At 43.5% G+C, this 23,485-nt stretch overlaps 1 protein-coding gene across 2 annotated transcripts; it reads left to right on the forward strand.

Annotated features, from left to right (window-relative positions):
- Nucleotides 1–14,981: 14,981 nt before the first annotated feature.
- Nucleotides 14,982–19,599, forward strand: LOC119364733 (transcription factor bHLH153-like). Of its 2 annotated transcripts, none has more exons than XM_037630244.1 (5): nt 14,982–15,258; nt 18,354–18,590; nt 18,668–18,733; nt 18,860–18,979; nt 19,138–19,599. In XM_037630244.1, exons 2-5 carry the CDS (start codon nt 18,405–18,407, stop codon nt 19,261–19,263), a joined length of 498 nt encoding a protein of 165 aa, XP_037486141.1. In that variant the 5' UTR covers nt 14,982–15,258; nt 18,354–18,404; the 3' UTR covers nt 19,264–19,599. The 2 variants fall into 2 exon arrangements, with proteins under 2 accessions (XP_037486141.1, XP_037486140.1); XM_037630243.1 differs by having other exon boundaries at nt 14,984–15,258; nt 18,351–18,590.
- The last annotated feature ends 3,886 nt before the right edge of the window (nt 19,600–23,485 follow it).

Genomic DNA, 23,485 nt, shown 5'->3' on the forward strand with positions numbered 1-23,485 from the left:
TGAATAAAACACCGAGGGGAAGTAATCGTCTCGTGCCAAAGGATGAATCTCTGAAAGAAATCAACACACACGATTTGTCCGCAAAAGCATTGTCATCAATCACCAAAACATCTTGGGGATAAATATGCCCTTACAGAGCTGTCTCGGTCATGTCTGCATGATTCCCGAACCCGTAGGGTCTACACACTTAAGGTTTGGTGATGCTAGAGTTGTTATGGGAATTAGTATGTGGTTATCGGATGTTGTTCGGAGTTCTGGATGAGATCCTAGATGTCACGAGGACTTCCAGAATGGTCCGGAGGTGAAGATTTATATATGGGAAGTCCAGTTTCACTCACCGGAATGGTTTCGGGGGTTATCGGTATTGTACCAGGACCACCGAAAGGTGTCCGGAGGTCCACCGGGTGGAGCCACCTGCCCCGGGGGACTGGATGGGCTGGATATGGGAGGGAACCATCCCCTAGTGGGCTGGTGCTCCCCTCCCCAAGGGCCCAAGGCGCCTAGGGTTGGAAACCCTAGGGGAGGGGGCGCCTCCACCTTGCTTGGGGGCAAGTTTCCCCCTCCTGCCCCCCCCCCCCTCTAGATGGGATCTAGAGGGGCCGGCCCCCTCTCCCCTTCACCCTATAAATAGAGGGGGGTGGGAGGGATGCAACACCCTTGCTTTTTGCGCAACCCCTCCCTCCTCCAACTCTTCCTCCTCCTCTGTAGTGCTTGGCGAAGCCCTGCAGAAATACAACGAGCTCCACCACCACCATGCCGTCGTGTTGTCGGAGTTCTCCCTCAACTTCTCCTTTCCCCTCGCTGGATCAAGAAGGAGGAGACATCCCCGGGTTGTACGTGTGTTGAACGCGGAGGCACCGTCCGTTCGGCGCTAGATCGGATCTTCGGCAATTTGAATCACCGCGAGTACAACTCCATCAACCGCATTCTTTGTACGCTTCCGCTTAGCAATCTTCAAGGGTATGAAGATCCACTCCCTCTCCCTCTCTCTCTCTTGTTGATAGAATCTCCATAGATTGATCTTGGTGATGCGTAGAAAATTTTGAATTTCTGCTACGTTCCCCAACACAAGGTACTGTCTATGATATCACATTACAATTTGAACTACATTTCTGTATTTGCCTTAACGTCTCACTTGTACGAAATCTCGCAACTATACTGCACACTGCATTGCTCTTGTGAGTACCTCTTGCCCTATATAACCATACTTACTTCCATAGTTGTTTGATTATGTATTATCACTGCACATGTTAGCATCGTTATCGTCCATTTGGTGGACATTATAAGATCTGTATGGGCTCTTTCATAAATTTAGAATCAACCCAATGCTTTTGAAGAGGTTTAGCTCTGCAGTCCTCTTGTAAGGACTAAACGTCATCTATCACTGTACTTACATTAACAGCTACTCCCTCCATCCCATAATATAAGAATGTTTTGTACAGTAACCAATGTTCAAACACTCTTGTATTATGGGAAGATGGATTGGTTCATTGTGTAGCATTCTGCATCTTATCTCCCTCGCATATCATTTACTAAAAAAGATCAAATCTATTTTAATCTTACCAAAAAGTAGAATACACAGTCAATGCCAATGCAGAAGTGTAGCCCATTGCTCTTGTCAGTACATTTTGTCCTATAACACTTGTACTTCCAGGGATTGGTAGTTGATTATGTAGCATCAATATGCATCTTATCTTCATTATCCTCTATCCCTTCCAGTATTATCATATCTATAATTACTCTCTACAAAATGTAGAGTACAGGCAATGCTTATGACGAAGATTCTGTGCTGAAATTCTTGAGTTATCCTTCCCTTGACATGGAGAAGGGCATTATAAAGCTGGTGTTAACTGTTAATGTAAGTCAGTCCTTCTAAAGCCTTTATTCTCAATTGCTGTTTAATTTGCTTATACTCCTTATCGTTTACTGTTGTTTAGTTTGCTGTTTCTATCAAAATGCATGTTCGCAAGAACCGTAAGTTCTAAGTTTTACTTGTAAAACCAAATTCCTTATTCATACCATGCACATTACTCAATACTCCCTATATGTATGCTTGTTTTTGTGGATCTATAATCCAGTGTGTGGTGAAGCAGCCCATGTTTGCACCTTGTCATCTCATGTTTTATCTTACTGATGTGGCTGATGATATGAACAACATGCCATGCACATTAACCAAAATAAATACAATATTGTCTTTGCCCTTCATCTATGCTTGTTATGTTGACATGGTAATCCAGTAGTGTGGTGAAGCTCCCCGCATTATGAACAATGCCAAATTATGCTATTGATATTTTGAACTTACTCTTTATTTTCTAATTTGAAATTGGATGGAATTGACAGCACATTTATCATCTTTGTTTATACACGTGCAAAACCTGCCATCTCTCTGCTTGTTTCAAGGTGATATGCCTGGTGGCATGCACAAGTCTGCTGAAGGTTGTGAGACAAACCCAACATATATTGCAGCAAAGAAGGCAAAACATCTTGAAGATAGCGAGACAACCCCAAGTCTTGTCTTGATGCAGTGTTCAAGTTACTTGAGACTAGGAGTCAGACAAGCTCACAGAATTCGCTGTCTGAATCAGTTCGACTTCTTCAGTCCCAAGTTCTAGCAGAAAGGCATTCTGTAACTCAACTTAGACTTGAAGTCCTATCTCTAAGAAAGATTGCGAAGAACACCGATGAGAACCACATTTCTAAACAGCTACACCTGGAAGCTATGACCGACATGCTAGGCCGGTCTGACAGCCTTGCTCATCAGCTTGCGTAGCAGTTCCCGTGCAAGGCTAACCTTTCTTGAACTGTCTTGGAAGTTGTCTCGGTTCAGTATTATTTTGTTATGCTGCAACGGTGCCCAGTTTTTGTAATCTGCTTCTTCGTTGCGCTTTATGATCACTGGTGGCGAACTTCGATGCCCAGTGGATCTAATATACCATAAATCGTTTATTGTATAGTGTAGGTTTATTCTTAGTTATTATGCCGTAATTTCTTTATTGTATAGAGTAGGTTTGTTCTTAATTCCTACTAGTTACTGCCATCATTCACTATTTGAAAAATGATCTGATGTAGTCGACCGGGCCGAAACATTCGCCTCTAACAGGCCTGGTTTTTAGCGGGCCACAATTTGGCCGGCCTGCATCTTTCTTGGGCCCGAATGATTGGGCCCTTCACACTTTGCGCCAGGCCCACAACTTACTCTGGCTTATATTCGGCCCAAATTTCAGTTGGGCCTTTTGTGGACCCAACGCTTAGTTTGGCCCATGTAGCGTTGGGCCATTAACAGGCTGAATATTCTACTGGCCTATTACGGCCCAGATGAAACCATGGACCTTTAGCAGGCCGAAATGCATGTTGGACCTCAAATTTCACTAGTCGTCGATGGGCCTTCAGCATGCTGAAATGTAGACCGGGCCTTTTTGGGCCTAGTTATATGACGGGCGTTACCTGGCCGAAACATATCTCGGGCCTTAGTTGGCCCACTGATATCATGGGCATTTAAGAGGTCAAAAGCTTAGTACAGGCATCGACGGGCTGAACAGGCCCAAAGTCACATTGGGTTGAACTGTTGCCACCTTTATCACAGGTTATTAGTGGGCCGGATGTCGCGTCGGACCATATATGGCCCATGGGCAGCATGAGCCATTCCCAGGCCGAAATACACACCGGGCTAAAATGGGCCCATGTCTACATCGGGCCTCTAACAGACAGAAAGTCACTGGGCTGTAATTGGGCCCAAATATTCGGCGAACAATTAATGGGCCAGATCTAGCTTCTGGTCATAAATGGGCCTTTATTAAACATGTCGTTATTGGGCTGGCCCACTAGTACCTGAGTAAGTACTACGGGCCTTTGACTGGGCCGGCCTTTTTAACCTATATGGGCCTCTGTTGGGCCCTGCCACGTGTCGACGTATCATAGGCATGTCTCCTCCAATGGACGGGCGACATCTAGCCCACTGACGAGCTGACACGTGTTTCCTCCGGCCAATCAGAATTTTACACATGGAAATTTCCCATTGGTCCGGGCTTTTAACGGGTTATCGGATCCAAAACCGGACCCGATAGCTTAACGATGTTCCGTTATGGTGGATGCCACGTGTCGGTCACCCTTGATGAAAGCACTTTTGTGACATGCGATTTATCGTCATGGAAGTGGACACTTCCGTGATGATAATGTTGGTAATGTCATGGAACACTTCTACGACAACACAGGCATGACTATCTTGATTCTGTCATAAAATCTTCATGGATGTACATGCATGACAGAAAACGCGACCTACTGTGACAAACACGTATCATCATGGAAGTGTATTTTTTTGTAGTGTAACGACCATCGGTATTTTACTTGAAACTATATTTTTATTCATCACATGATATGAGTTTTGCTTGGAGCGTCTTGTATGATATGAGTCTTTGCTTGTTTTGCTTTGTGTTATAAGTGTTGAGTCCTTGCTGGACACAGCCTTTTTAGAGAGCCGAAAATTATGATATGCTTGCTCCTATGCTTCACTTAAATTTTTAGAGCCATGGACTTGCTCTAGTACTTCACTTATATCTTTTTGAGCACGATGTGCTTTGTTAATTTTGAAGAAACACTCTCATGCTTCACTTAGATTTATTTGGGAGTTAGTAAAATTTTAAGAAATTCTCTCTTGCTTCACTTCGATTATTTTGAGAGAAAGAAAAAAATTATGCTCATGATCTTCACTTATATTTGTTTGAGCTTATCAAAAGCAACATATGAAAATAGTCCTAAAGTGATAGATATCCAAGGAGGATATAATAAAAACTTTCATGAAGATCATTGGACAAAATGAACTTGATTCTTAGTAATGGTTTTTAGATATGATGATATGATATGTGAGTCATGTTGATGAGTAATTGTGCTTTAGTAAGAATATTGATGTTAAAGTTTATGATTCCCTATGCGAGCACAAAAGTGAATAGTTATGCAATGAAATTTATATCCTACTTATGGTGCATTATTCGGTGTTACTTATGCTTAATGCTTGGGTATGAGATTTTTTGCTTTTTGGTTGATCGCTTCTCAATCTTTTTGCTAGCCTTCATTTTTGTACTAAGTATGATCGCTACTTGTGCATCCAAAACCCTTTAAACCAGTTTTGCCATATGAGTCCACTATACCTACCTATATGTGGTATTTCCATGTCATTCTAAGCAAATTTGCATGTGCCATCTCTAATGTTCAAAATAAATTTCTCTTTTGTGTGCTCTACTACTCGCAAGGTGGTAAAGGGTAGCCAATTTTTTCCATGCTAGATGTGTTATTCTCATGATGAGTGTTTATTCACTTGTCATTGCATGAGAGTACGACAAAGGTCCTAGGGATGCCCAGTCCCAAAATGAATAAATGAATTTACTTTATGTTGTCAAATAATAAATTCCTTGGAAAGTGTTGGTATGGAGGGCACCCGTGGATACGGCTAGCCATGAAAAGTGAAAGTTATGGTGGAAAAAGGAATAAACTTTATTTTTTGTTTGGGAACCGCCTATGATGTATCTAGCATGGAAAGTGTTGGGAGTCTCCAAGTAATTTTCGTTGGTAGGAAAAGTATGCCTCTCAAAAATAATTTTATCTCTCAATTTAAGCTTTGAGCTCTGGCACCTCTACAAATCCCTACTTCCCTCCGCGAAGAGCCTTTCTTTTACTTATGCAATTTTTTATTTTGAATTTGAGTCTCCATCTTCTCTTATAAAGCACCAACTAAGGGGCACTATGATCGTATTTGAGCATTGGGTGTAGCTAATATTCGAGTGTGTTTCATGAATGGATCAATGATTGAGCATGATGGGCTAGGGATAACTTGCTTTAGTATTGATATTTTGAAAGACATGGTTGCTTGTTGGTATGCTTGAGTATTAAAGTCTTCATGTCAAAACTAGACTATTGCTTTGAATCATATAATAGTCCATATGTCCATGCTATAAAGAAAAGAATGTGATGAACATGTTAGGCAGCATTCCACATCAAAAATTTTGTTTTTATCATTTACCTACTCGAGGACGAGCAGGAATTAAGCTTGGGGATGCTGATATGTCTCCAACGTATCTATAATTTTTTATTGTTCCATGTTGTTATATTATCATTCTTGGATGTTTTACAATCATTTTATAGTCATTTTATATCATTTTTTGGTACTAACCTATTGACTTAGTGCCCAGTGCCAGTTGTTGTTTTCTGCATGTTTTTACATCGTAGGAAATCAATATCAAACGGAGTCTAAAGGCAATGCAACTCCTAGAGGATATTTTTGGGCCAGAAGAAAGCCAATGGGCCAAGGAAGCACCTAAGGGGCTTCTCGAGGTGAGCAGCACCCACCAGGGCGCGCCAAGAGGCCCAGGCGTTCCCTGGGGGGTTGTGCCCACCTCGGGTGCCCCCCGAACCGCCTCTTTGCTCTATAAACACCCAAATATTCTAGAAACCCTAGGGGAGTCAACGAAATATTGATCCAGCCGCCGCAGAGTCCAAAACCACCAAATCCAATCTAGACACCGTCATGGAGGGGTTCACCACTTCCATTGGTGCCTCTCCTATGATGCGTGAGTAGTTCTTTGTAGACCTACGGGTCCGTAGTTAGTAGCTAGATGGCTTCCCCTCTCTCTCTCTCTCTTGATTATCAATATAATGGTATCTTGGAGATCCATATGATGTCAGTCTTTTGGCGGTGTGTTTGTTGGGATCCGATGAACTTTGAGTTTATGATCAGATCTATGTTTTTATCCATGAAAGTTATTTGAGTCTTATTTTATCTCTTATATGTGTGATTGCTTATAGCCTCGTATTTCTTCTCCGATATTTGGGTTTGGTTTGGCCAACTTGATCTATTTATCTTGCAATGGGAAGATGTGCTTTGTAGTGGGTTTGATCTTACGGTGCTTGATCCCAGTGACAGAAGGGGAACCAACACATATGTATCGTTGCTACTAAGGATAACAAGATGAGATATATATCTGCCGTAATAGATAAATGGATCTCGTCTATATCATGGCATCGTTCTTATTGCATTACTCCATTTTCTCATGAACTTAATACACTAGATGCATGCTGGATAGCGGTTGATGTGTGGAGTAATAGTAGTAGATGCAGGCACGAGTCGGTCTACTAATCTTGGATGTGATGCCTATATAATTATCATTGCTTGGATATCGTCATGATTATTTTAAGTTCTATCAATTGCCCAACAATAATTGTTTTCCCACAGTTTGTATTTTTCACATTTGCCACTAGTGAAACCTACGGCCCCGGGGTCTCTTTTCATCACATTTGCCTTTGCGATATATTTTCCCTTGCATTTATTTTTAGATCTGTTAAACCAAAAATACAAAAATACCTTGCTGCAATTTGTTTGTTCCGCGGTCTATTTGTCCTATCTACCACTTTTTACCTCACGTTTTTGCCTATCTTGAGGCGCCGTACCCGAAAGGGATTGACAACCCCTTTAACACGTCGGGTTGCGAGTATTTGTTATTTACGTGCAGGTGTTGTTTGCGTGGTGTGAGGAGGTTCTCCTACTGGTTTGATAACCTTGGTCTCATCACTGAGGGAAATACCTACCATCGCTATACTGCATCATCCCTTCCTCTTTGGGGAAATACCGACGTAGTTCTAGCAGACATCACATACCTAGTTCAATCTCGTTACCGGCAAGTCTCTTTACTCGCTCTATAATGCAACATCCTGCAACTAACTCATTAGTCACATTCCTTGCAAGGCTTCATGTGATGTGCATTACCGAGAGGGCCAAGAGATACCTCTTCGATACTCGGAGTGACAAATCCTAATCTCGATCTATGCCAACCCAACAAACACCTTCGGAGATACCTATAGAGCATCTTTATAATCACCCAGTTACGTTGTGACGTTTGATAGCACATAAGGCATTCCTCCAGTGTCCTGGAGTTGCATAATCTCATAGTCGGAGGAATATGTATTTGACATGAAGAAAGCAGTAGCAATAAATTGAACGATTATTGTGCTATGCTAATGGATGGGTCTTGTCCATCACATCATTCTCCTAATGATGTGATCTCATTCGTCAAATGACAACACATGTCCATGGCTAGGAAACTTAACCATCTTTGATCAACGAGCTAGTCAAGTAGAGGCATACTAGGGACAAGGTATTTTGTCTATGTATCCACACATGTATCAAGTTTCCGGCTAATACAATTCTAGCATGAATAATAAACATTTATCATGATACAAGGAAATATAAAATAACAATTTTATTATTGCCTTTAGGGCATATTTCCTTCAGTTACTATTACTATCAAAACTATCAAACTACTGTGCTACTAAACACTTTGCTGCACAGAAAAACTTTCCAGGTGTGGTTGAATTGACAACTCAACTTCTAAGGCTTATAAATATTCTTTGGCTCCCCTTGTGTCGAATCAATAAACTAGGTGAAATACTACCCTCGAAGACTGTCGCTATCCCTTATACTTGTGGGTTATCAAGACCATTTTCTGGTGTCGTTGTCGGGGAGTATAGCTCTATTTATTAAGTTAACTTGGCGGTTGAATATCTGTTTATCACTGAAGAATCTAAAGGACTCTAAGACCAATATCGTACCCTCTAAGACGAGGGGAGGTCAGGAACTACCATCTAGCTCTCCACTTGATCCACCTTCTGTTTTAAGTAGGCTTGTGACACCACCACCTGCTATTCAATCTGATATGTCGCAAGTAATTGATGATAGTACTTCTATTATAAATGATACTTGTGATGATGCTAGTACTTAGCTTGATGAAACTGGGCAACTAGGTTAATTCTTGATGAACAAATTGCTAAAGCTAAAGAACTTGAGAATGTTGAAACTACTGAAAATTATGATTCACCTTTTATGCCTAGCTCTCCTACTAGTTTTGAAATGCCTAATGTACCTGAGTGTTATGTTATGGATGGGGAGATTTCTAGAGAATTTCTTCCTTGTAATGATAGGGAAGATCTTAAGAAATTACTGAGTAAGATGAAAGAAATGGCTAGGATAGAAAGAATAAATATGATCCTAAGTTTGCTACTTCTCCTATCTTTGTTACTGATAAGGATTATGAATTCTTTGTTGATCCTAAACTTATTACCTTGGTAGAATCCGATCCTTTTCATGGCCGTGAATCTGAAACTATTGTGGCACATCTTACTAAATTAAATGACATTGCCACCCTATTTGCTCAAGAGGAAAAGATTCACTATTACTATTTTCTTAAGTTGTTTCCTTTCTCATTAAAGGGTGATGCTAAAGAATGGTTCAATGCTCTTGCTCCTAGTTGTGTGTGTAGTCCCTCGGATATGATATATTACTTCACTGAAAAAATGTTGCTCATAAAATACAGGCTGCCTTACAGGAAATGTACACCTTTGTGCAATCTGAGGAAGAGCATCTCCCTCAAGATTGGCGGAGGCCATGGATACTCCAATTACTTAATGCTTTGCCTAATCATCCTCTTAAGAAAAATAAAGTACTTGATACCTTTTATAATGGACTAACCGATGCTTCTAGGGACTACCTAGATAGTTGTGTTGGCTGTGTTTTCAGGGAACAAACTGTAGAGCAGGCTTAGGAATTATTAGATAATATACTAAGGAATGTCGATGATTGGACACTTCCAGAACCCCCACCTAAGCCAACTCCAAAGAAGAGAGGTATTCTATTCCTCAGTCCATAAGATATGCAAGAAATAAAGAAATCTATGAAAGAGAAGGGTGTTAAATTTGAAGATGTTAAGAATCTACCACCTATTAAAGAAATACATGGGCTTGACACCCTGATACAGGTTGTAGAGGTAAATTCTATTTATAGACTTGATGAAGGTGATATTCCCTATAATAAGTCTCCTAGTCAGTGCTTGGATGAATTTGATAACTTTATTATAACACAAGAAAACTTTAATAAATATGTAAGTGATCAACTAAAACGTAATGTTATCATGATTGAACGCTTGAGTGATTTGATGTTTAGAATTGCTAATGATGTTAAAGGCTTATGTAAACATTCATCTATGGCCAAAAAATACGGCCATGTATGTACATACGAGTGGGGTCTCAAACGCGTATAGCGACGGCGTCCTATTCATCGGTAGCCAACCGGCTGGGTCGGAAGGTAGTAAAAAACGCCGTGTTCATCGATCGGGAGGCAACCGACCGGGTCGGAATACGTTATGTTCGTCGGGAGCCAACCGACTTGGACGGAAGAGCCGAAACAAGGTGTGGCATACCGCATAACGGAGGAAACAACCTTCTGTTCGACCACGTACGGTCGAAACGGGTCCTTTCATCGGGAGGGGTCTGGCGTACCGCAAAATGAAGGAAATGGACTTCTATTCGAGTGCCTACGGTCGAAACGGGGTCCTGTTGATCGGAAGGGGTGTGGCATACTGCAAAACAGAGGAAATGGACTTGTGCTGGAGCGTCTACGGTCCGAACGGGTTCCTGTTCATCTGAGGGGGTGTGGCGTACCGTAAAACGGGACTCCATGGGCTACTGTTCACCCATCGTCTACTACCTCGCTCCATCCTCCACGGGCTACTGTTCATCCACCGCTGACTTCCTCTAGCCTCCACCTGCTATTGTTCATCCACCGCGTCTTCCTCCTGCCTCCACCACCTACTATTCATCCAGCCTCCACCAACTACTTTTCAACCAGCCCTCCACGGGGTCCTATTCATCCACCCCAACCGTCTTGGTGGCCTCCTTGGTCGGGGTCCTGTTTATCCAACGGTAATGGCCTCTACTACCATGTGGTCCTGTTCATCCAAGTCCCACTGGGAACTGTTCATCCAACCCCCAACAACGGACACTGTTCATCAAGAGGCAGGTTCGATCGGCTTCAGTTAGCAGCAGTAGCGAAGGAATCGCTCGCGTTCAGTATGTAGCTAGTGCAATCGCTCAGGTTCAGTAAGCAAACGCCTCTCTCAGGTTCAGTTTCCAATGCCTCGCACACACACCCGTACGTGTACAAGAGAAACGCGCAAACCTCCGTGCATCACTCGACCCCGACCACCCATCGTAACCGGGAACTCCCTGAGGTTTTCCTTGCCCTCACTTCTACCACATTTTTTTCCATCATGGATGGCCCAAAGAATGTCATGCAGGTGCGTCCCTGGCCCGCCCAGGATGAAAAGCCCATTTTCTCTCATGATTTTTTGTTTTTTCTAAATTCAAATCTGTTCAGAATTTGAATTTTATTTCAAAAGCAGAAGTGCTCTAAAATCTATCTAGAATATTCCTAAGTTGGTGGACCCTTTGTTTGGGCATTTTGGACAAATAATTTATGCACCTTTATTTCCCTTTTGAATTTGAATTTGGTTTCAAAACCAAATCTGTTTCAAATCCAATTTGTAAAATTGGCAGAAGGTTAAACTCATTACTTGGACTTATGAAATCCACTTTCCTGCCAAATAATTGCAAAGACCTTCTTAAATAATTTCCCTTGACATTTGAATTGATTTCAAGATAAATTTAATTCAATTGTTAGGAAATCATTTTGGCTTGAATATTACTTGGGACTTACTAAGGATAGACTTACGCCTAAATAATATTTCAAAATGATTTGGTTTCAACCAATGGCTAGCTAGGTTTCAACTAGTTGCATTGGGCTTTTAACCCTTCCTAAGCAAACAATCAAACAGCAATCATGCAAATCAAGGTCAATCACAAGCAATCCTAGGCATTCTTGGGTTTTTCCTAGAAAAACATTAGTTCCCTATGAAATTTTTAACATACCAGATTTTGACAATATACTCCTTCCCTCCCAGGAACATAAACAATTTGATCAAGTTTATAGGAAAAATCATCAACAATTACAAATACTACATATAACTAAGATATTACGAAAATATATTTACCCAACAAATTTTTTTGCGAATACATTACCCAACAATATTAATCTGATATGTGTAGTTCTTGATAGTCTTTCTTAGAAGGGAAAAGATTAGCTTGAACCGGCTGATAACCACGTCATGTCGGCCTCCTTCAGTGATTGACACGTGTCACGTGGGCCCCCACTCCACTGATATCCTTATCACGAGCGAAACACGTCCACACTTTTCTTGCGTGTAGCCAAAACTCACTGTGAGTTAACAGCCTGGCCAGCGCCGGCCGCCCGCGCGCGCTTTGCCGGTGAGCCGCACCCCTTGTCACTGCTCGGCGTTCCTCTGCGTCCGGCTAACCCATGTGTCTCCGTTGCCTCTAGAGGAGCACATCAAGAAAAGCAACAGCTCGTCCAGGCTTGTCTGCGACGACGACTGTTCGGCGGCGGCGTTGAGGAAGATGGCCAAGGAGCAGTCCCTGGTGATGCAGTTGCTCGTTGTCTTGTGAATTTGGGATAGAGGCGGGGTGTCCCGATCTTTCGATGAGATGATAACTATCGATTTGGTGGAGTGGATTTTGACGATCCGACTACAAACGTGCACGACGTTGCGCCTTAGCAATCGCTAAACCAATTTTGAGAGGTTATTGACCACGCCGGAGCACAATCAACCTGACCACGAAGGTCCATTCCTGCAAGCAATCGAAGAACAAGCAAGAATATGATAATCCATTCTGAATATTGCGAATATAGATGAAGTATTGATAAAGGTGGGGATCCGAAAGTGGTCATGATCTGGTCGTTGGACACAAACGAAGTACACGAAGTTGCAATGGCTAACTTTTAACTAAACAAATCCCAAGGAAAAAGCTACTAGATGGATCTACTTGTATAGAAGCAAGGAGGTGGGAGGACGTCCCAAGGCAGCCTAGAACTAACCCTAGGTCGTACAAGGCTCATGGGCCCAAGTAGAGGTGATGCAACACCTTTGGACTTGTAGTTTGACTCGGATTCTGCTGCAGCGTCAGATTGTTTCGTCGATAACTCAACACTCGGACGGATATTAAGGTGATTCCAATTGGGTTGGGAAGAGCACGAAATATAATTTCCAACAAAAAAAGAATCACCCAATTTGGAGTCTGTATGAAAGAGTTCTTGGCGTTTTGAGTCAGGTATGTTTGTCCAGTCCGAATCTGAATCCAGAACGTGAGAGACTTGGACTCTATCTTCTCTTGGCCCAAAAGTGACATGAGAGGACTTTTTGAACAGCACTTAAACATCCCTTTTCCCCTTATCTTCATATGTGGATTGTACAAATGTATCATACACCTGCAATTGGAAATGACACAAAAGTTTGTGAAGTATATTTGTCCTGGATGACATAAATAAATTATTGCATAGTTTGCATTAGAAATCACCTCATAAATATACATGTATGCAATATTTTTGGTCGTATCCAAGGTAGTCATGTCCTCATCATCTTGCTTCCGGCGATCCAGCTAGCCGGCGGTGAGCTCGCCGAGGTCGTCGCCAAGATATTTGAGAGCATACTGGACTGCTCGTCCAAGGCCAAACCGTGTTGAAGCTTTTCGGCTCGATCTGCCGACACAAAGCTTCTACCACAACATCACCTTGGTTGCAATTTTTTTTGCAACAAAGGTCTAGTTGCAGGAATACGGAGAAGAGGCCAGAGATGTTGTTGAAATTTTTGCAACAAGGGTCTTGTTGTAGGAATACTGAGAAGAGGTCGGAGATGGTCTTGCAACAAAGGCTATCTTCAAATGCAGGTTTTGCAACATGGGTCTTGTTGCGGGAACACGGGTCATGTTGCAGGAACATGGGCGGGTTGAAGACGGCGCCGCGCTGGGCACATCACTGTCGGGGCCGAGGGCAAGGTTGTTTGTTTCTGCAACAGCACGCTTGTTGCAGGAATTAATGAGGGGGCAATGCGGGGTGCGAGCAGTACGACAGCTAACAGCGCGGGGATCCAACGGCCATCGACGCGGCGGATATTTTAGAATCATCGGCCGATGGACGCGTAGCAGCTCCCTAGAATTCTTAGAAACTGTTAAACTCTGGGTCGTTCTACTCCAGACAAAATTGAAATGCCTTCTTTCTAGGGGAGTGAGTATAAAAGTTGAAATAAACCCGGGAAGCCAGACAAATATTCGTAGATAGAAGAGAAAAAGTAACAATACACGTGACCCTCTTTTCTTTCCGGAACCATTCCAAATTGCTAAATGCGGCAATGCGCGTAGGCGCCGTAGCTTTTGTCAAGAGCGGCACGCAACGCCTCCTAGCTACCACACGTCTACACACCTATCCCATACGTATTTTTCTTGTTCGACGAAAGACACCACCAGGCTGTATACACATCGCTGTACTACGTCGCATACCCCAGCCCGGCGGTATTCTACCGCACACCGGACGTGGACAAGTCGCCGGTCGACGATCCCGCCCCCGGTGCATGCAGAAGAACACACCTGGTGGCTGGCGACCGCCGTCCCTTTCGGCGCATGCAGCCCCGCACAAATGTCACCCGCACGGCGCCCCCACGCCCGCACGTCCTCCGCTGCGGCCTGCGCGGCGCGGCACGGCACCGCACCGCAAAGCGAGAGCGAGCAGACGGGCCCGTTTGTCCCCGTCCCTCTCCGTGGGCTGGGCAAATGGCGTCACCCCCTGAGCCCTGTCCTCTCCTGCACCCCTCTCCCCCGGTCACGCCTTTGGCCCCATATCCTCTCCCTCTCCCTCTCTCCTCTGGATATTAGCTGTCATGGAAAGTGAGGCGAACGGACAAACCGCTACACGCACGCAGGCACGCCATCCTCGGGCGACCCAGCAATTCCACGTCACCTTTTCTGCGGCCTTTTCGCTTTGCTTGGTGCAGTCTGGGACGTGCGCCGGAGGATTTCGTGAGAGAATCCATTTCCGCAACGTCCGTCCGTCGTCACGCTCGGACAGATAGCGCGCCGCTGTTCTAATAAAGCATCCGTTTCCTTCCTTGTCTTAGAAAAAGTGAAATCTATCTATTCTCAAAGAAAAAAGAAAAAAGAAATCTATCTATCTATCTGCAGCGTACGCGGCCGCTGCCGCTGGCCACCACCCGCTCCCTGCCCGCGTCTCTCTTCTTCTGTATATATAAATGCTCAGGGCCTGCCTGATCCCCAAATGTCCCCGGGCGGCCCCTCCCTTCCCACTCCTTCCTTAAACCCCCCATAAGCCTTGTTCCTTTCCCTTCTCTCTAGCTACTCTTGCAGTCCCGCTCCTCTTCTCCAGGCCTCTCCGGCTCCAAACACAGACGGCGAGGAGCGCCGGAGCTAGCTGCCGTCGCGGCGCGCCAGTGCCAGTGGAGTCGAGTATCGAAGCTGGAGAAGTGGAGATAGAGCTTCCGCCCCCTCTCGGCGTTGTTGATCAAACTGCCTCTGCAGGTATGACCCCGGCAGCTCTTTTAATCCAAAGAACCTCACCAAGCATGATGCAGTTATTAGTTACTCCAGTTAACTCGCTATGTTCGTTTCGATCTCTTAGTTACTTCTCTTACTGTACGAGTAAACTACCGAACGCTAGCTAGCTGATGAAGCTAACCATACGGAGACCTCTTTTTCTTGCTTGCCTGACTTGACCATGGCGCCGGCTTGAGACTTTAAGAGCATAGCTGCCACACCAGCCATGGTGGTCTTCTTACCATCCGTTCTCTGAGAGAGAGAGAGAGAGAGAGAGAGGGAGAGCAGACGGAGGAGCAGGCGGTGGCGTGTGTATGGCGCGAGCCACAGACGCGTACACGTACATACGTGTCATCAGGCGCAGCGGGAGCGGGCGAGGGTCTCTCTACAGCTGGCTCCTGGGTGGACATCTAGCTACGTCGGCGACCGGATTAATTAGACGTGACCCGACCCCGACCAGACCTGCGCTTAATTAAGCGCCAGGGTGGTTGATTAGGCGCCGGGTATATGCACACGAACATAAACAAACGCCCCGGCCCGTGATTGCGTCGCGACGAGGGAAGTACGCAGGAGCATTGATTACGGCTGGTAGACCAGTGACAAAACGTACTCTTATTACAAACAAACAGTAATAATAGTTAAATAAAAAGGTACAGCAACAGTGAGTGCAGTACTACGGTACTACCATGGCATGGAGACACGAGGGAAAGCCCTACCGCTCGAGCGCATGCATGCTAGTAGTTGACAAATTCGTCAATCATCTTTTCTGTTACCAGCATCGCATCATCGACGGGACAAAGCGTCTTGTCCTTTCTTCTTTCCCAGCTTCCTTCCTTCCACACTTCACCCACCTGCCACCCACTTTTTCTCGTCTCATCTCATCTCATCTCATCTCTCTAAGGTAAACCAAAGAAAAGTGTACCAAGCCATGCATCCATACAAAGCCCATAACATCTTTACAGCAAAAAGTGAAACCAAAGCTAGCCACGCCAGTGATACGATAGAAATCAAAGTAAATTTCCCTAGTGTAAGCAGTAGGAGCACACTATACTACTACTAGGGTTGCCTTACTGCTTTCCAAATGGAATGGAATGATCAAGGCAGGTGAGCTAACTTTGACAGGGTCCAAATAATAAGCCCATTGCTCCTGTACCTAGTCAATGGGCCTGTAGCCCGATCGAATCCCCGGAATGGTGCACAAATGGAAGAGAGCCGCGGGTACAGCAATGCCACTGCATGCTGGCCACCCTGAACAATATATTAGCTGGCGCCTTGTTGTCTTGCTTCCCTTCCCAACCGAAGGATGGGATCCCCTAACTGGCCGGGACGTGATGACGAAGTGTACTCCTATGCTATGCTACCAACCTATGTGGTACTCATACTACTGGTTGATCATCACAAGCCAGAGGCTACACGCGCAAGGACATCGATCACGTTTGTTTTTACTGTCGGATTGATCATTAAGTTCGTTGCCTACCGCGTTTGTACACATCTTGTGCTGTAAAGTGTATACCCTCCTAGTATTATCGTACACACGTTTTACATTGTTATTATTTTTGCTGCCTATGCTACCCCCTCTGTTCGGGTTTGTAAGGCATGCAGTTATTTCTTTTCTGAAAAATGATCATTAATCTGGCAATCAATGTCACACAAATTATAATTTTGAATCTGAATTTAATGATATGATTTTTGTGGCACACATACAACTAATATTCTATTAATCAAATTAATGTTCTACAGTAGTTTTTAATAATATGTGTAGTTACAATGAAATAAATCGAGAAACTATAGGTAAACTGCAGCGATTCGGTGCCCAAGTGCAAACATCAATCATTGAAAATAATAACCCCAAATACTCGAATGCATGATGTGCGTGCAAAATTATTCGAGGTGGTCGCGGCCAAAAAACTTTGAAAATATACACTATTTGGGCATGCCATTTTTTCTATAGCTCCTCTAATGTCCAAACACCATGAAAATTTAGACGCTCCTTACGCACTAACGCATCTTCGATGCCAAAAATACATTTTTGTTTTTACTTTTTTTAATTTACTGTTTATCGAGTGTAGATGAGCCCGGGCGCAGACTTGAATTACCTTTAGATTACCATTAATACACGGGCTTCCGTTCATTTTTAACACATGGTGGACCAACTGTGTTAGGGCTATTTCTAACAAGATGAACATCATATTGAGTGCCCCTCAAAAAACAAAAACATCATATTGAGTTTCATGCATGAGACATAATTAAAACCGTGTACTGTGCACAATATTCTTCGTATCACAGTACACATGCATCTGTAACCAAGTGCTCATGATATCCCTGCAAGTGCTTTGGACTCGCACGTTATCTAGCGCTGATAGATAAGGATCAAACTAGATTATTAATTAGCTTTGACCCGGTCTGCTTCCTGATGACGTTCGTTAGCTCCACTCGGAAGACAAAAGCCTCGTAACCTCGTGATAAGGTAAGTAGTATAGACTACGAACAGTGGAATAGTACCATTTTTCTTTGCCCTACCCCTCTGTAACTCAATGCAGTGGTCTCTAACCTTCAGATAAGGGCCAAGTACCCAACTGGCGGCATAAGAAACGGACAAAGTTGTCAATTGATAAAAGATTGCACGCGGCCGCTTGAGAAATGCAAATCGGCAGCCAAGGAATACTAGGCCAGCACTCCAGACCAAAATTTGGATGGAACTTGAGTACCAATCTAGAGATTCCATTTTCCTTGGCACTGTTTGGGTTATAATTTCCAGAAGGGAAACAAAAAGTTTCTGGCTTTCGGCCGGAGAATAGAAGAAGGATTCTTGATGCTCATGATACCTTTGACCGTCCCTTGGCATGCCGTTTCCATTATTGTTACTCGCGCAGCAGTCTAGTAGGAGCTCATATAAAACTAAAACTAGGTTTTGTTTGTCTGAGACTGAAACCAGACACCCTTCTGAATAGATAAATGGAGAGTGATTTCCATGAAACCGACCTCTGAACCAACGACTACACAGTTGTAAAGTCAGCTTTTACTGCAGACCGAAGGCTTAGCTCGTATAGTCATACAGAAACGCTCCTGGTTTTCAGCAGGAAAAAAGGGGCGAACGTACGCATAGCCAGCAGCAGTAGCGGGAGAGGAAGATGATGATGACTCAAGTGGCCAATCACAGCAAGAGGAACCACACCGACAGCTACTTCAGCGGGAAGCAGCAGCAGCAGGCCGTCGCCACCACCGCCACCAGCAGCGGCTCGGAGGAGTTCGCGGGCATGGGGTCCAAGAAGCCGAGGAACGCCAGCCCCAGGGGCGGCGGCCCCATTTCTCCCAGGGTACGTACGGCTAAGTTTGCACATCGACCTCATACCTGTAAATTAGCTGCTGAAGTGATTTTGTTGTGATCAAGCAGGAGAAGAAAGACAAGGTCGGCGAGAGAGTGGCGGCGCTGCAGCAGCTCGTGTCGCCATTTGGGAAGGTATTTGCTTGCTTCTGCAGTGTCTTGCTCACTTCTGCAGTGTCTTGCTCACTTCTCGTCTCTGCAAAGCAGCTCGCCTGCAATGAATGATTGTTGATTTGAGCATATTTGGTTGTGAATATGCAGACGGACACAGCTTCTGTTCTTCAGGAGGCCTCGGGCTACATCAAGTTCTTGCACCAGCAGCTCGAGGTTCTTAGCTCCCCGTACATGCGCCCTCCTCCGGCGCCCGGCGCCGAGCCTGAGGTGAGAAAGAGCTCACGCTGTTATTTTAGCCGATCCTCGCACACTATTCTGAAATTCCCTGAACATTCTGAACATGATAAACTCTGACAGAAGTATAAACCGCAGTGTATGCTTTTCTATTTGTACTGAAGAAATGCATCTTATACTGGTCGATGCAGGATCCCGACCACTACAGCCTGCGGAACCGCGGCCTGTGCCTGGTGCCGGTGGAGCAGACGCTGCAGCTGACCCAGAGCAACGGGGCCGACCTCTGGGCGCCGGCGAACACCACCAGGCGCTGCTGAAGCGAAGCCCGAGGCTGGCCTCGACGGCGGCGATGGCCGCACTGCGTGGCAGGGGTAGAATTCCGGTACAAGCGCGCGCATGGCTGACCCAATTCGGTCAATCTCTAACACAATCGTTTCGTTTCGTTTGGTTTCGTTTCTGTGAACATCCTCAGCAGACCCTGTGCTGGCGCCGGTAGTATGTAATGTGTAATCGTCGTGTATAGCGAGACGACGCACCGCCGACCGATCGGTCGATCGGTCCCCGTGGTCGTTGCGTGGGTGACTGTGGTTAACATGGTAGCGTCCTGTTGCTGTCACCGGCTAATCATCAAAATCAGCAGTTCCATTCATGCCCGTCCGTGCTCATCAACCCTTGTAGTACTAGAGAGTATAAACATGCGGTGCATGCATTTGTGCGGGGTGCGATTCTCCGGGTCCCTGTCGCCTGTCGGCGCCATGTTCAGGTGTGCTGAAAAACTGCATTTAGGCGCCCTGCGTGTCTTGTGTCGGCGGATAGTTTCTTAAATCAGTGAGCAGGGGCCAAATGCCATCAGGGCATGTGGTTGATTGGGGATCAATGCTAAAACCAGCATGTAGGTGGTCGGCCTTGTGTCGGTGGACAGTTTCTGAAATCAGCGAACGGAGCCACAAATACTCCCGCACGTGTTTTCAGGGTAGAGGCATGAACGAAGACCGGACCCAACCGGACCCAAGTAGATCCACCGAAGACTTAATACTGATCGAATCCCGCGAGATTCGTCGGAGACACGCCTTTACATGTCCTTCCACAACACTAGATGCATCACTGAAGCAAGGCTAGACGGGGGAACCTTATTCCATCTTCTGGGAGTCGTCGTCGTCTGGTCTTTTTAAACAGGACATAAGCCCTAAACGAACTAAAAAAACCCTAAAACGGAGCAGGATCCTCTCATCGACAAAGGCCGGGTCCATCGTTCCTCCATGACCCTACGCCCACCAGAGACGAGGCGGGCCGGCGTCGACGCTACTAAAGGTAGAGGAACCATAAGTTTCTTCTTGGAGGAGGAGGCGGTGGCTGCGTCAAGCAAACATGTCTGCCTATGTATCACTGAAGATGCTATGACCGAGAAACACACCACTTATAAGACAATTAAGCTCCACAAGTGTATGGTTGGTAAGGAAACAAAAACTAGAAGAGAAAACCTGAAACACGAGCATCATGATCAAAACAAACTCAAAAAACCTGACACCGACCCCACCACCATGTGACCGAAGCATTGGATGCCAATCCACTGTATCAGGAGCAAAAGATATGTTAGTAGCGGTGCGAGGACTCGCGTATTGCGATGTCAATGCTTGATGGCGATTCAAACATGTATAAATTTGTATCTAAAATTGCAAAAATTCAACCATCATTTTCTAAAGTTGTGACGCCACATAACATCATAGCTATGTTTGTAGTACCGCCACTGCGGTTCATGCAACGAAAGTGTCACAAACTCTTGTTACATGGTAGCAGAGCACAATGTCCTTCCGTGAGATATTTCATATTTTAGATTGTTTTTACATAACTCATAGAAAAGAAACATAAAATCCGAATAGATTGTATCGTCCATATTCTCGCGTAAAATCAAAGCTCCTCTCTCACTTTCTCCCCCTCCCTCCCTCTCTGGAAGTTGGCATGCATTTTGCATCCCATCCGGAGGCATCAATTACAAAGTTATGAGCTTTTAGGTCCCGTAGAAATCTGTTTGGCATTTAAATCTTAATTATTTTCTGGCTACCTTAATTTGAAGTAAAATTTTCATGTCATCTAAATTTCTGCAATCCAAGAAGCCATAATTTTTCCTTGTTCATTTTCGCAATGTTATCTAAATAGGGTTGTTCTTATTGTTCACTCAGCGCGAAGAATACTACACAAAACATGTGGTGGGCCAACGACCCATGTAGTGCCTCATGTGCTTGGGAGAACATTTATTTTGGTTTACTTTATGTTTTTTTTATTTCTATCGGACTTTCGTCAATTAAAAAATTATGGGCTTTGAGGTCCCGTAGAAATCTATTTGGCATTTAAATATTATTATTTTTTGACAACTTTAATATTAATTAAATTTGCCATGTTTTCTAAATTTCTACAATCCAAAAGGCCATAATTTTTCCATGTTGGTTTTCGCAATGATTTCTGAATAGGATTGATCCTATTTTCCACTCATGGGGAAGAATACTCCCCAAAATGTGTTGTGGGCCAACGACCTATGTAGTGCTTCATGTGCTCGGGAGAACATTTATTTTGGCCGGTTTATGCCTTTTTTTAATTTCTAGTGGTATTTTATTTCCTTAATTTTGATTTTAAAGTGTTTTATATTTCAAAAATATTCATGATTTTGAAAAATATCCAACAAAATTGGCATGCATGTTGCATCCCATCCAGAGGCAAAATTATGTGTTTTTAGGTCCCATAGAAATCTGTTTGGCATTTAAATCTTGAGTGTTTTCTGACAACTTTAATTTTAACTAAAATTTCCATGTTTTCTATATTTCTGAAATCTAAGAGGCCATACTTTTTCCTTGTTTGTTTTGTAATGATGTCCAAAATAGAGTTGCTCCTATTCTTGACTCGTCGCGAAGAATACTCCCCAAAACCTGCGGTGGGCCAACGACCCATGTAGTGGCCTGCTATGCTTGGGAGGCCATTTATTTTGGCCGGTTTATGCCTTTTTATTTCTACCGGTCTTTTATTTTTTACTTAAAAAAATCCTCAGAGGCATCAATTACAAATTATGAGCTTTGTGGTCCCGTAAAAATATGTTTGGCATTTACATCTTTATTATTTTCTAACAACTTTAATTCTAACTAAAATTTTGCAATCCAAGAGGCCATAATTTTTCCATGTTGATTTTCGCAATGATGCCTGCGTAGGGTTGCTCCTATTCTTCACTCATCAGGAAGAATACTCCGCAAAATGTACGGTGGGCCAATGACCCATGTAGTGCTTCGTGCACCCGGGAGGACATTTATTCTGGTTGGTTTATGCCTTTTTCATTTCGACCGGACTTTAGTTTCTTTAAATCCTGATTTTATAAATATTTGAACATTTTTATAATATTTTTATGAATTTTTAAATTTCCAACCAAACAAAAATTATAATCTTCACATTTTAAAAAATGTTCATGAAATCACTAAAATATAGAAAAGTGCAAAAATAAAAACCACTAATAATGAAACCAAAACAATTGTTGCACCCTGTAGAAAATTCAGGATGAATTAAAAAATAAAAATAAACATGCTCTTAGGTTTGTCACTTGTGTGGTGCGAGGCGAATAAGTTAAATGAACTAAGGCGCGTGTGACGCCGTGGTTTGGGAAGAATAGAAAATTGCTACTCCCTCGTGTCCATATTAATTGTCGGTGATTTAGTACAATTTTATACAAAGTTGTATTTAACTAGCGACAATTAACATGGATCAGAGGGAGTACTAATAGGATGTTCCGTTCTCAATAGAAAAACTCTGTCATTTTCTTACTCCCTAGAATTAAGCCCATGAAACTAGCCCATCTTTATTGGGCTAACCTTCTGATTTTAACTAAATTTTCCATGTTTTCTAAATTTCTGCATTCCAAGAGGACATATTTTTTACTCGTTGGTTTCTGCAATGATGTCTATATAGGGTTGCTCTTATTCTTCACTCACTACGAAGAATATTTCCTAAAACATGCGGTGGGCCAACGACCCATGTAGCACTTTGTGCGCTTGGAGGACATTTATTTTGGATGGTTCATGCTTTTTAAAATTTCTACTGGTCTTTATTTTTTTCAAACTCATGATTTCTATAAATATTTGTACATTTTAAAAATATCCAGCTCAAAACAATAATATAAAATGTTCACATTTTGTAAAATGTTCATGAAATCTTTAAAGTATGGAAAAAGATCAATATAAAAACTTCCACTAACAAAACCAAAACAAATGTTGCACCCAGTAGAGAACTATGGACGGATAAAAAAACAAAAGAAAAATGCTCTTTTTTAGAGAGAAAAAAAATAAAAATGCTCTTTTTTTGAGAAATAAGAAAATCGCTCTTAGGTTTCATTTGTACGGTGCGAGGTGAATAAGCTAAATGGACTAGGCCCATGTAAGGTCGTGGTTTGGAAAAAATAGAAAATTGCTACACCCTCCTATCCATATTAATTGTTGCTGATTTACTACAATACTCCCTCCAATCCATATTAATTATTGCTGATTTACTACAATACTTCCTTTG

The sequence above is a fragment of the Triticum dicoccoides genome, chromosome 2B, assembly GCF_002162155.2.
Source record: "Triticum dicoccoides isolate Atlit2015 ecotype Zavitan chromosome 2B, WEW_v2.0, whole genome shotgun sequence".
Taxonomy (NCBI): Eukaryota; Viridiplantae; Streptophyta; class Magnoliopsida; order Poales; family Poaceae; genus Triticum; species Triticum dicoccoides.

Bases quoted from the DNA above. Each gene is read 5' to 3' on its own strand.
- LOC119364733 (XM_037630244.1), top strand. From the start codon at position 18,405: ATGATGATGACTCAAGTGGCCAATCACAGCAAGAGGAACCACACCGAC. The intron at 18,591-18,667 runs GTACGTACGGCT...GTGATCAAGCAG, and splicing joins GCGGCCCCATTTCTCCCAGG to GAGAAGAAAGACAAGGTCGG. The intron at 18,980-19,137 runs GTGAGAAAGAGC...TGGTCGATGCAG, and splicing joins CGCCCGGCGCCGAGCCTGAG to GATCCCGACCACTACAGCCT.